Source organism: Falco biarmicus, chromosome 11 (genome assembly GCF_023638135.1).
Source record: "Falco biarmicus isolate bFalBia1 chromosome 11, bFalBia1.pri, whole genome shotgun sequence".
NCBI lineage: Eukaryota > Metazoa > Chordata > Aves > Falconiformes > Falconidae > Falco > Falco biarmicus.
Window position 1 is genome coordinate 31280162 of NC_079298.1, and position 13190 is coordinate 31293351.

The window sequence follows — 13190 nt, forward strand, 5'->3', positions numbered from 1 at the left end:
GTTTCAGAAATACAGCCAAAAACCCGACGTTCCCGATTCCTGCACGCTCCCAAGAATGACTGCTGTCCCCTGGGGAAAAGCCGCCCGCCTTTGGTGAGGAGGAGGGAAGGAAAACTACAGCTCCCAGCAGCCTGCTGCGCACCCTTGGAAGAGCAGAGTTCACTGTCACGTTGACAGTGGAGGATTAAGGGTGTGGGGGCACCGGCTGTCCTGCCACCAGCAGAGCCAAAAGGCCTGTGGGAAGGGCAAACGGAGAGGCCAGCGCTGGGCCCCCCTTGCCACCCCTCTGCTTCACTTTGCCGCCTGGACCAGCTCCAAACCGACCTGGGTAAGCATCCGACTCCGCAAGCCACTTTGTTCCTCTGACTTCCTTCTTCTGCCAGAGCGTCACCAGAGGGAACAGCACAGGGTGGGGAGGGACGAGAGTCGGGGGCAGAGAGCAGCAATTATACCCCCCCCACCTCCAAAGCTTGCATTTGGCAAGAAACTCAGCTGTAGAGACAGTGCGGGTGGGGGAAGGTGCCCCCCTAGGCTGGAAGAGCTGCTGGGAAGGCTGGGCTTGAGATTTTTGTACGGAAATCCGCACAAACCTCTCTCCAGCAGGGAAAGTTTCTTGGGAGTTTTCCATGCCGCCCAGTTTTCCGTGGGTAGGCGTTGCGCTTGTGAAAGCCACCAACTTTCTGGGGTTACAGCTGTGCAGCCATTTGGTCCCAAAGCACTTTAGCAAAGGGGGGGAAAGTGCCCCCTCAGATGGGTGCGAGATCGGGTGGGGGTAGCGCTGCTGCACAGGAGCCAGGTGGTGTTTCTGCCAGCAGCTTCACCTTCCAGCACCATCGTCTCCCAGTTTGACATGCAGGAGGCAGAAAGAAGCTTGGGTGGAACGGGCTCATGGATCTGTGTTGACCCAGCTGTGAGATACCAGGTGCCCGAAAGCATGTGGGGCAGCCTGCCGAGCCCAGATGCCCCCAGGCCTGCCATCCTGGAGCACAGCTGAGCCCACAGGAGTCCATCCAGATGAGAAAACTGTGCCTCACCCCCCTGGCTTGTCCCAAGAAAACCGCAGTTTGCGTTAGCTCTTGAACTGCTTGTAGCCTGCTGGGAAGCAAGACAGCTAACAGCCCTTGGGCTGAAGGTTCGCCCTTATCTGTGGCATCCACCTATTTTCACACCACCTTGGTCATCACGGAGGGAGGAGCCTCCTTCACCATGAATCACCACTCCTGTGTTTCTGCTTCTCAGGTTTATGGACGTTTAGTTGCAAGTCCCAAGACCAAGACAGGATGGTGCCTGTGGCAGGTATAGCACTTGGTCAGCAGCTCGAACTGCAGGAAGGTACAGACATCTCTTTATGACCAAAGGAGAAAGTGGGACAGAACGGTGCAGAAGCCAGAGGTCCAGGAAAGAAAGAAAGAAAATGGAAGAGAATCCAAGCGTGGATCTGTCAGGAGGTAAGTGAATCCTGTGCTTACTCCATCTACTAGGAAAATCCCTTTGCAAGAAGATTTCAATAGTGACATGGGAAACCTAACCAAAACAAAAATAAAAAATAAATGAATCTGCTCTTTTCCAGGCCAGGAAAAACAAGTTGCTATCTCGTTTTGAAGGGTGAAAGATTAACAAATTACTTTCAGTCTTGGATGCCTGTCAGCAACAGGTTTAGACTCTGTGTCCAGGATGTCAGCACAGGGAAGGGTAAAGATGGAGCTCCAAGCTGGGAGAGCTTTCTTCCCTACATCCCAGTGCTTCCCCCATAAAGATGCTTAAATAATAAGCCAGTTTTCCACCACCTGCAGATGGGAAACCTCTGGAAGAGGCAGGGCAAGGAGTACTGTTTGTGCCTAGCTTGAATAGCAGGTTCCTCTTATTTTAGTTTCTACCAAGTACTTACATTCTCCAGGTACCTTCTTAAGACAAGTATTTAAAGTACAAGTATTTCAGTGATACTGTGATGCCATAACCAGCTCAGATTCGTCCTTGGCAGTCAGAAGCATTCCCATAACAATCAGCAGCAAGGAATGTAAGAATCATGCTCTGAAGGACATGTTCTGACACATGACAAGTGCAGCTTCTTTCTCCATTTTCAAATTAGTAGGGAGTTCCTTGCCATTTTTGTCAGTCTTTATTCTAATTTTAGCAGAATCATTTCTGTCATTGTAGTGCTTGGTCATTCATAAATAATTTTGCACAAAGAGCACCTGAAATTTGAGGTGCGCTGTTGGGTTTTGTAAGATTCAGAATACATTGCAAACACTTATATTCAGCCTCAAATTTTTTCTGTTGAATTATGCTCCAGTGTTTGTTTTTAATTATACTCTACCATAGCTCTTTGGGAAAGCAGCTCCAGAACAGGAGCAGAGAAGGAGCACAAGCAAAGCTTACATTTACATTTTGACAGATGCTTGACGTGTGTTGGCATAACTCTTCTGGCCAGTACTCAACAACAGCCATAGAAATTCTTGAAATTCTTCAAAGTCCATCACTGTAATTTACCAGCCTAGGAAAACCCACCATCTGTGGAAGCTGTGGTAATATATCCTACCACTTAATTAAAAGAATTGCCTGCCCACCCAAGGTAGGACAGCATGGGCCATAGGCTGGAGTAGAGTTAACTTTGTCATAGCAGCCTGTACAGTGCCGTGGTTTGGATTTGTGGCTTTAAAAAAAAAAAAAAAAAAAAGTGTTGATAACACAGCAGTGTTATGGCTCTTGCTGAGCAGTGCTGGCACAGCATCAAGGCTTTCTCTTTTTTGCCCCCTCTCCCTCTGCCAAGCAAACAATCTGGGGTGGATGGAAGATGTGGCAGAGACCCAAGGTGGGCAAAGGGTTATTGCATATGGTATAACATCATGTCAGCAATGAAAACTGGGGTACAGGAGAAAAGGAAGAGGGGGCTGGCTTCTAAGGTGGCCAGTGCTTGGAGACTGGCCTCGCATGAGCCCACTTGCAGGAAGTGGTGAGCGATTGCCTCTGCATTGCTTGTGATTTCCCCCCTGCCTTTCCTTCACCTATTCAGCTGTCTTGATCTTGACCCATGAGTTTTCTCACTTTTTCTCACCCTGTTCTCTCCTCCATCTCACTGGGGGTAGATGTGTCTGAAATGCAAGAACTGGGAGTTTTACAGGGTGGTGGTGAGGCATATTCTTGACTCCTGTATGGCTAGCTGAGCTTGTGAACTCCCATCCCAACAGCTGGGCCAGTCCAAGACGAGGTGGAGAGCACAGCAGAGCTTCCAGTGCACCAAGAGCCCACCCATGAAACCCCTGAGCACCAGGTGACAAGCGAGTGGCCTGAGACCTCCTGCAAACCAGAGGACAACTCTTTGGTGTGTAAATCAGCTACTGTTGATGGAGGAGAGACGATGCTGTCAGATTTAGCTGTACTCACAGCAGAGGAGAATGTTCCCCAGGAAACTGAAGTATCACTGGAAGAATCTGGGAAGACGAGAGATGGTGTCTCAGAAAGATCCCAGGAAGAAGATGACTTGATTGAAGGTGAGTCTCTCCCCATCCCTGTGTGCAGCATTTCCAAAATGCTGATAACCTGAGCCTTTGCTTAGAGGAGGCGGAGGAGAAAGGGTTTTTGGTTCTTGTGTTGAAAGAGACTAAGTGTAGGTCTGCGAATTTTATTCCCCACAGCCACGGTGGCCCACGGTAAAATGGGCAGCAAAGGAGACAGCCCTGTCCACCAGGAAACACAGGACCCTGAGACAAGCAGGCAGTGTGAAAGCTCCTACACAGCAGAGGAAGATGCTTCATCAACAAGCAAGTCACCAAGCTCTGACAGTAAAACAACTCATTTGGATGAGGCTGCCACAGAAGATATCACCAAGGGCTTCTTGGAAGAGAAGGGCACCAGTGCCCCTCTCCTGGACTGGGAGCCAGAAGAGCACACAGAGCAAGAAACACAGGAGAGTGGATCCCAAGGCACGTTAAGGAACAGACGTGGGTCTAAAGGTGAGCTGGTGGCTGCACACTGCTGTTCTTCCATCATGCACATGCCTACACTTTCCATCGGCATTAAGGAAGTAGTACAGTGACATCTCTAGTGCCTATTGTTAAGCAGGAGTTGAGCAGGAAAGAAGGTATAAGAAATTAATTGGCTTCTCTCCCTCTCTCTCCTTTGGCTGCTGTCCTGCTTTGGAAGGTACGAAACCACTCTGTACTCTGCATTGTCCTTCTCCTTCCCCTGCCCAAAAAGCAGAGAGATCCAAGACTCAAAGCAGCATTAACCCAAAGCAGTATTCACCTCTGACCCTTTTCTTCAGCTGGAAGCTCTTGGCAGCTCTTGCTTTTCTTATTACAGCTCAATTCACCTGTTCTCTCAACAGTGAGTCGCGCATTTCTTTCTCTTACTGTAGGGCGCACAGCCCCAAAGCCAGACGCTCAGTCCTGTTTGCAGAACGTCATCACCCAAAACACAGATCAGGAGAAGGCCAAAGGGTCCTTCTTGCTGAAAGGTGAGGAAAAGAAGCTTCCCTTGCATGTTATTCATCGACCAGAAGGCACTGATCCTCCAGGAACAAGTAATGAAGCACATTTAATTCTTCTTCTCTCTCAGGACCTTTCACAGCCTTTTGTGAGGGTTTGAGGGGAAAAAACATCCCCTTAAAAATAGGCTCAGCTTGAGCCTATAGTAGCAGGTTTCCCTACAGCTCTCCAGCCCCAAAAGCAGGCACACTGTGTTCAGCGTGCTGGGAGTACCCTGACATGTCCTGGGAGCTCTGAGGCTCCTACGCTGATGGTCCCCCTTCCCAGTCCCCCTCTGTGTCATGGGGCCCCAAGCAGGAGCCGTGATGCTCACCTGCACCACGCATTTCTCCTGGTCAAAACAGACTCTGCTTTGCCATGGAGAGGGCTCAAGCAGTTGTGTCTGGACCTCGCTGTCCTTTTCTGGGCAGAAGTGTGGTAGCACAGCTAGGAGGAAGGCAGTGAACACAACACTTTAGCTGGGTTAGGCACCTCCCTATGTGGACGTAGGTGCTCTGAATGGCCACGAAGAAAAGCTTGTGGCCAGCTGCAATTTCCTCAGGAAATTTTGCACCACCACAAAGCTGTAGCCTTGCCTCCATCTCTGGAGCTGTAGCCCCCCCGCATGGTGTGTAGGAGCATGGCTCTCACAACATGGAGCAAGCAGAGTCTTCATGGTTCCCGGGCCCCCTGAGAATGTGCCAACCTGAACCGCTTTCCTAGTGTAGGGGGGAAGGTCTGAGAACAGGAAAAGAGCCCCTGTAGATACTTTCCAGCATATCACTGCAGGTCACTTGGGATTGACTTCTCTTCCTCATCTTGGGTCTCTCCCCTGCTCAACAGGGCTTGTCGTCATGAGCCTCCTACTGCTCGCCTTCTGCGTATTCTGCTTCAGCATCCCAACTGATTCCCAGCAAGCCCCCAAGAACCCCACAGTGGAGGCATTCCTGTCCCAGTTCAATCAGCTTGAGGACAGGTTTCCGGGCCAGAGTCCCCACCTGTGGCGTCGCGGGCGCAAGTTCCTTCAAAAGCACCTCAATGCATCCCACCACACGCAGCCAGCCATCATCATCTTCACAGCTGCCCGCAAGGGTGAGCGGACCTTGCGATGCCTTAGCACCCACGTGGCCAACACCTACTCGGCTGCCCTGCATGCCAGCACCGTCCAGATCGACGGCACAGATAAATCCAGGCTCCAGAGTGACCAGGCTAAGCTGGAGGTGGACTCAGACCTGAGCGAAGCTTTCCAGGCTGGGGGCCGTGCTGCGGTGATACACCGCTTCGAGCTGCTGCCGGCAGGGGCCACCCTCATCTTCTACAAGTACTGTGACCACGAAAGGGCTGCTTTCAAGGACGTGGCCCTGCTGCTGACCGTGCTGCTAGAGGAGGAGATGCTGGAGACACACATCACCCTCCAGCAGGTGGAAGAGAGGGTCCGTGACTTCCTCTGGGCCAAGTTCACCAGGACCCCCAGCTCCTATGACCGCATGGACTCTGACAAGCTGAGCGGGCTGTGGAGCCGCATCTCCCACCTGGTCCTACCGATCCACCCGGTGCAGAGCATCGAGAAGGGGGGCTGCCGTGTCCACACCAAACCCTAGGGGCAAAGGCTGCCAGAGCCCCAGGAAGGCTTGGAAAGACAGTCCTGGCTGACTCCGGTGCGGGCGGAGGCACAACCAGTGCTATTTCTCTCCAATTTGTTTCTCCTGCCTTCCTGGGAAGAGTTTGACAGGTACAAGCTGATCCAAGGCCATTTGGCCAGCTGAGCCCTGGAGGTAATAGATGACACGCTTCCTTCTGGCAGAGGGGAAGAGTGGGTATTTTAGATGGCTAATTGCATGGGAGAACATCTCTGTGTGGGGAGGCAGAAGGGAAAACAGGACATTGCAGGTAGCATTTCTATCGGGAGATACAGAAATGTTCAGAACTAGTATGCCAGAAAGATACTTCAGTTCTGTAGCTCTTTCATTTCTCCCTACCCCTCAGTTTGCTGATGTCATATACATCAGTCTCCTAACTTGCTTTATCTAGAAGATTTCTCTCTCTTTGCAGAGAGCCACTGGAACACAGCAAGGTCAAATTCCCCAAAGCCCAACATCCTGAAAGCAAGCTTCAAAAAGAAAACCAGTTTGCTAGGCAAGGGTTTGACCGGTCAGTCCTGATAGGAGTCCCACTTACACAGACTGACTGACACCCCCCCAAAGACCAGATCCTAGATATAGGGTGTTCAAATACACCTGCAATTCAGAAGTCCCCTAAACAATTACAAGAAATTTCAGGTTGTCAGCACATAAACATGTCTCTGAAGTGGGGGGATCCCACATGCCAGAGAATAAACTCCAAAACCAGAAAGCAAAGAGACAGAAACCACCTTGCTCTGATAGTGTGAAGCCTCAAGGGAGGTAAAAGAATAATAGTTTAACTTAATGCTACTTCTGTAAAAAAAAAAAGAAAAAAGTCAGCTCTTGATCCCTTTGCCACCAGCACAAGGCTATGCCTGTCTCTCCAGGCTGATGTGTCAGCTTTGGTCCTACCTGACAGACTGCTCTTCACCCAGATCTCTGGTCGGTGTGTAGGGCAAGAAGCCGTCTGCCTGCCTCTCCCCAGCTAACTTTAATTGATGAATGTAGATGTTAATAGTGATATTTATTTCAAACCGCATAGGGTTGCACACCAGGTCCCTGCCCTGCCAGGTAGCTGGTGCTCTGGCGTATGCTGAAGAGCAGAGCTGGGATTAGCTGGTGAAGACAAAATCTCTGGCGTTAACACTAAAAATCTTCAACAAAGCACGTTGGTTTCTTACCATGCCTTCTGTTCTGCACCCCAGGAAGAGAAATCTGGGTCCTGGAAATACTGTGGTGCCCCTGCACACTGCATTTCTGCAGATGCTTTGGGGCAGAGCAGCCATCTCAGGGAACACCTAGGGGATGGGTGTGGGTTACAGCATTTATAACATCCTGTCAGCCCCGGGTGTCAGTCCTGTGTGCCTATGGTGCTGCCTGCCAGAGAGGGAGCAGCTGTAGCGGAACATGGCTTATTTATATAAGCAGCACAGACTGGGGCCTTGCAGAGCCAGGCTCTCTATCCAAAGAAGACACGAATCGAGAACACTACAGTATTTTTACAAGCAGCACATCTGAGTGCTTCTTACAGAAATCGGACCTCGGTGTTGGCCGGGTCTCCTGCCAGCGGTGCCTTCCTGACCTGCCCCACTGATGTCTCAGCTGAGGCCCAGCCTTGCACCCCAAAACCACAACCTGCCTCTTCTTTCCTCCTGCTGTGTGCCTTGACCTGTCTCAGGAGATTTGTGGCCATTAACTTGGAGGAGGGCACAAAATGAAGGAAGAGGAGGGGGTAATTTGTTCATGTTCTAATCAAAGAACAGACTTTTTTGGTTGGCTGGGGACATGAAGACAAGACCACAGCGGTTTTAACTGTGTCAGACACTGGGCTAGATGTGAGAATTACCTGCTGGAGTCCAGCATTGGCAATGGCAGCCCAGGGCATGGTTTTACACAAGATATGGGTTGCTTCCTCCCCTCCCTCCTTTTTATTGCTATACACTACTTTGGTAACAGAAAATACTGCTTCTGCCCTGCACAGTCCAGAATGGGCGCTGGTGTAAGAACCAGCAGAGCCTTAACCATGTTATGCCAGTATCTTGAGGGAATTCTGTATTTTAACTTCATCTTGCTCTCAGTTTTATGTACTGTGTTTGTAACGCATAGCCAAGGCTGCAAGGGCAACTTCACGCTGCTTGGGCACGTCGCTGTAAGCATCATTCACCCAAGCTGTTCTAATACAGAAATGTTTTTATGACCTTTTAAAGACAAAATATCTGCTTGCTTCTGAAACAAGACTTCTATTTAAAAATAAATAAAACCCAGCAGTCTTTGAAGTGATACTAGAGTCTTTCTGTATTCTGTTGGCGTTTTTTTCCCTAGCTATTTTCATTTCACTAAGCAAAAGAGATCATCATATTGGGCAAAGTTTTATTTAGGTCAGGGCTGTAGTTGTGCAAAGCAAATATTTGTTTTTTCCAGAAAAACTCCAAACAACCTTTTTCTCGGTTGTTGGGGGCAAACATTTGCAGTTTTTTCAACTACGGCACAACTAAAACCAAAAACCCGCAAACAGCTGCTGAATTCAACCCAGACTGAAACATACTGAGTTTTGCATAATGCTTAATTATAATAATTAAACCAAAGTCCACTGACAACTGAAATATTTTAGAAATACAGAAAGCAAGTATTTCTCATTTCAACACCCTTGATCAGACCAGTTCCACCCAATGTCACAACACCTCAGCACACACAAATTTTTATGTTCATGGTGAATTATTTTTCCTAGCTCTGGCCTAAACAGAGGGATGGGGATAAAAAAAAAAAAAAAAAAAAGAAAGAAAGAGGATTTCCCCTTTTATTCCAGATTTTCTTCAGTCCCTGTCCAGGCCCTGGCAACCTAAATACTCATAACACTGGCATCTCTTTTCACATAGATGTTCATGTGATCAATTGCCAGAAGTAATCACTCATCTCCTGTTGCCTGATGCAAGAGGACAAGATTTGGTCCTAGCCCAAAGATTCAGATGAAAATCCGGTGTCACCAGGTGCAGTGACTGCTGGATGCCAAAACCAGGCTGCTTTTTCAGTTTTGCACATGAATTCAAAAGCAAGTCCAAAGAAAGTAGCTGAGCAAGCTCCAAGAGTGTCTCTAGGCAGAAGGGTGCACGGTGGTTTCTCCCTAGATGATGTGGTCATCATGATCTGCGCTGGCAAATAGCATCATCATGCTTGTACCTGCTCAATCAGGCTGAACTGAGAGTGGGAGTGGTGCTTGCTGTTGAAGAGAAGCAGGGAAACCAAGTCCAGAGGCTGCTCAGCAGTGACTGCACCTCTCCGTTAAAACTTTGGGGCTATATCTGCAGCCCGTTCAAATTAAAGATCTTTAATACGTACCAATCAAGAGCCTCCTGTGAGTCCCCTAAATGGCTGAGCAGTGCCTCCCCAAAAGGGAGAGACGCCAGCGCAGAGGTGCAAGGCCAACCTTCCCACCCACCGTGCCAAGCTGCAGCATCTCCACACTGTCCCCTTCCTCCCGCACCCCAGCTGGCTGGCCCTGGGGTCACTTCAGGCAGGACAACTGGACCCCCAGCGAGGTTTCTCCCAGCCAGGGATTCAGGTTCCCTTCTTCCTAGGCTGTGAGTTAATTCAGAAATGCTGTGCTCTGGCATGGGGCATGGGTGCAGTGGCTGCAGAGCCCCCGGTGAGGGACACTGCTGGGTGACACAGAGGACGTGGGGCACAGCCAAGAGCGGATACACCCACGGCAGCTCCGGAGGAGCCAAAGCTCCCCCTTCCCATCAGCTCTCCGACGGCTGTGACAGGTCAGCACAAGACCAGGATGGAGCAGGACATGGTCCAGCACAGCAGCATCACAGGTAAATGATTCCTCCCAAGCACCCATCAGCTGTCCCCCCACCCCTGGTTCATGATCTCTCCGGGAGCGTCTCTTTCTGCGCGTGCACATGTCACCCAAGCACGGCAAGGCCATGGATTTGGCAGGAGCTTATCAGTTGCCTGCCATTACGTCAATGCTACAGCTAAATCATTTTTCAATTCCTCAACTACAAACCAATAAATAAATGATTCTTATTCTACTTGACTTATTGAACAATGTGCCCCCCTCCCTTTTTTTTTTCCAGTCCCGCTCTCTGCAGCAGTAGTTCTGCAGGGAAGGATATGCTGCCACAGGGTGCTCAGCAACCCTAAAAATTACCTTGAAAATTACATAGCAACTCGACCGAGGGGCAAAACCAGTTCTGGAAGGCCAGTCTGGACTGCTCCACCACCAAATTAGCGCTGATTATACATGTGAGTGTGCACTGCGCAGGCTTGGCATGCCACCCTGCTCTGCCTGCAGCATCCCTGTCCCTGTGACAGGCACATCGTGCCACATCTCTTTTCACCCCTTTGCACCAGCATGTGCTAAAGCTGGAAGGAGGCAGGATGCAAAGAGACAGGTAGAGAACCCAGCTGAGCCTCATCTCTCCTGTTAAGCTTTAACCTCTGGGAGCTCGTCTACAGCTTAACCCTCCCGCAGCTCTATGCATGGGCAGGCTCCGCCACAGGGCTGGTCCCCTGGGGGTCACTTTTAGGCCTGCAAAACCTCCGTTGTAAAAGAGATTTGCAGACACTGGGAGCTTAAAACTGTTTTTATTTCCCCCTTTCGCCTCTTCAGGGGACGCAGCCGTACAATGAGCTGAACAAAGGAGCTTGGCCTCAGCCTGTGGGATGCAGACCCAAGAGCCTGCAATGAAAAAGCTTGAAGAATACAGCTTGCAAGTGTGTTCCCTGCACAGGGAGGGGGCTAAGCCCTAAGCAGACCTCCTGCTGGGCTCTGCCTGCTTTGGCTGGGCTGCCTGGTTATGCTCAGGCTGAGGAGAGGGCTTTGCAGATCCCTCGTGAGGCCACTCAAGAGTTGAGGATCCTCTTGGAGCCAGAGCAAAGGCAGCAGCATGGTTTGACACAAGGGATGGAAACAGCTTCCCCAGATCACATTGAGGTCTGCTCCATCCTCTGCCCCAGCAGCCCAGGGACCACTCAGGCATCTCTGGGAAGCAGTTTTGGGTTATGGTGATCTCCGCAAAGGAGCCTCTTCCCACAATTACAGCTCGAGCTGAATGAAGCCACTGTTCTCTTTATGTTAACACAGCTGAGCTCCTGCTCAGAGCAGCAGAAAGGAAGCCAAGCCATTTCCCTGGTCAGAGCCTGTGTCTGCAGAGGGGAACCATGGAGCACACAGGTTCCTCCTCAGGGGGAGAGTAAAGTCCAGTTGTTGTTTCTGCTCCTGGGGCCAGGGAGGGGCACCTGTGCTGGGGCAAGCACCAGGTAAAGCCAGACAAGTTACTGGGACTGTTTGGCCAGAGGGATGGACTGAAAACCCAGTGCAACACCCTGAAAGACAGGCTCCTTCCAGCAGCTTGGTCAACGGGAGAAAAGCACATGCACACAGAGAGAGAAATGAAGAGCTGTGCAGGGACCTTTAGCTCCAGGCCAGTCTCTCACATGTGTTTTTCTAAACTCTCAACCTCTATAATTATGATCCCAGGACTTTCTCCATGGGAAGACGGCTGCCATCTGTGACATCTGCAAGTTGTGAGAAGAATAAAGCCCTTCAGGTCATGTGCATGCCAGTGGCATCCTGGCTTGTACCAGAAACAGCGTGGCCAGCAGGAGCGGGGCTGTGACCGGACCCCCACACTCGGCACTGGGGAGGCGGCACCTCGAACCCTGGGTTCAGTGTTGAGCCCCTCACGACAAGAGGGACATTGAGGGGCTGGAGCGTGTCCAGAACCGGGCAGGGGCTGGGGAAGGGGCCGGGGCGGGAGGGGGCGGCTGGGGGAGCTGGGGGGGGTTCAGCCTGGAGAGGAGGGGGCTCAGGGGGGACCTGATCGCTCCCTACAGCTGCCTGACAGGAGGGTGTAGCCAGGTGGGGGTCGGTCTCTTCTCCCATTTAACGAGTACCAGGACAACAGAAAACAGCCTCAAGCTGTGCCAGAGCAGGTTTAGATGGGGTATTAGGAAAAATGTCTGCACTGAAAGGGTGGTCAGGCACTGGAACAGGCTGCCCAGGGAGGTGGCAGAGTCACCACCCCTGGAGATATCTAAAAGATGTGCAGATGTGGCACCTGGGGACATGGGTTAGTGGTAGGCTTGGCAGTCCTGGGTTAACAATTGGACTTGATGATCTTAAAGGTCTTTTCCAATCTAAACAATCCTGTTTCTGTGTTAGAGAGTGGTCTACTCCAGTCCTGCAGGAGCTGCTGCAACAGCAGCCATAAACACCAGTCCTCCCTTCCAGAGGCAATATGTTTTGATTTCTCTCCTGATTGTGTTTGGAAGCTTTTCAGAGAAACAGCTGGCTGATGAAACCCAATCCAATGGAATAAGAAGTTGAAATAATCCCAGGCAGCTTCCAGAAGGCAAGGGATGAGTACGAAATCAGTCCCGTGTGAGCAGCCCATGTGTTTGAATGTGGCCGGCACCTACAACGATACACACTGGCTGGCCCCAGCTCAGTTCTGGTTATGAAAAGACTGTTAGGATGAAACAATGTAGCTCTGCTCTTGGGTGCTAATAAGGGGGAGATCCTCAACCTTGTGAATCCTATAATACAGACCTACTTTCTGTTAACAGGGCATATGAAACTGGGAAGCAACTGGGAAAAAGCCTTTTGTAATGGTAGGGCTGAATGCAAAACCACAAAGGGCTGCTGCACATGCAGAACTCAGCCTGCCCATGCACATCATACAGTCCACAGCAGAACCAGCTGGCCCAGTTAGAAAGTGGCAACTTTATGGTCTAAATAAAGACAGTAGGAAAAAAACCCAAACAAACAACAAATTGGAAAAGGCAGATTAGAAATTATTATAAAACTGGAAGCTGTTTGCAGTGGCTAGTGATGGGTTTATTAGCAAGGTTTTAAATGTATTAGTCAGTTCAATAGCAGTATCAAACCCTTCCATACACTGGTTACCAGGATATACTGGGGGTGGGGGGTTATGAGTCCTCAAGACTACAAGGGAACCTTTACCTTGCATACCCTTATGCCCACACTGACTGAGAGTATTCAAAATCTCCTCTAAAGGAAAACAGCCACACTGCTTAAACTCAGGATGTAAGATGGCAAGCAGCATTTTACCATTGCCTTGCTGCCTTCCAC

At 50.3% G+C, this 13190-nt stretch overlaps 1 protein-coding gene across 2 annotated transcripts; it reads left to right on the top strand.

Moving 5' to 3' along the window:
• Positions 1 to 164: 164 nt before the first annotated feature.
• Positions 165 to 8368, top strand: LOC130157138 (torsin-1A-interacting protein 2-like). 2 transcript variants are annotated; one of them, XM_056356353.1, is made up of 6 exons: positions 165 to 328; positions 1240 to 1448; positions 3189 to 3491; positions 3636 to 3953; positions 4358 to 4522; positions 5310 to 8368. In XM_056356353.1, the coding sequence occupies exons 2-6, from the start codon at positions 1349 to 1351 to the stop codon at positions 6065 to 6067; spliced, it is 1644 nt and encodes a 547-aa protein (XP_056212328.1). In that variant the 5' UTR covers positions 165 to 328; positions 1240 to 1348; the 3' UTR covers positions 6068 to 8368. The 2 variants fall into 2 exon arrangements, with proteins under 2 accessions (XP_056212328.1, XP_056212330.1); XM_056356355.1 differs by having other exon boundaries at positions 168 to 328; positions 4358 to 4456.
• Positions 8369 to 13190: the final 4822 nt, after the last annotated feature.

What these genes read in the sequence shown, in the direction of transcription:
- LOC130157138 (XM_056356353.1), top strand. Translation starts at nt 1,349, where the DNA reads ATGACCAAAGGAGAAAGTGGGACAGAACGGTGCAGAAGCCAGAGGTCC. An exon ending in AGAAGATGACTTGATTGAAG is followed by an intron (nt 3,492 to 3,635) that starts GTGAGTCTCTCC and finishes TATTCCCCACAG; the next exon opens with CCACGGTGGCCCACGGTAAA. An exon ending in GAACAGACGTGGGTCTAAAG is followed by an intron (nt 3,954 to 4,357) that starts GTGAGCTGGTGG and finishes CTCTTACTGTAG; the next exon opens with GGCGCACAGCCCCAAAGCCA.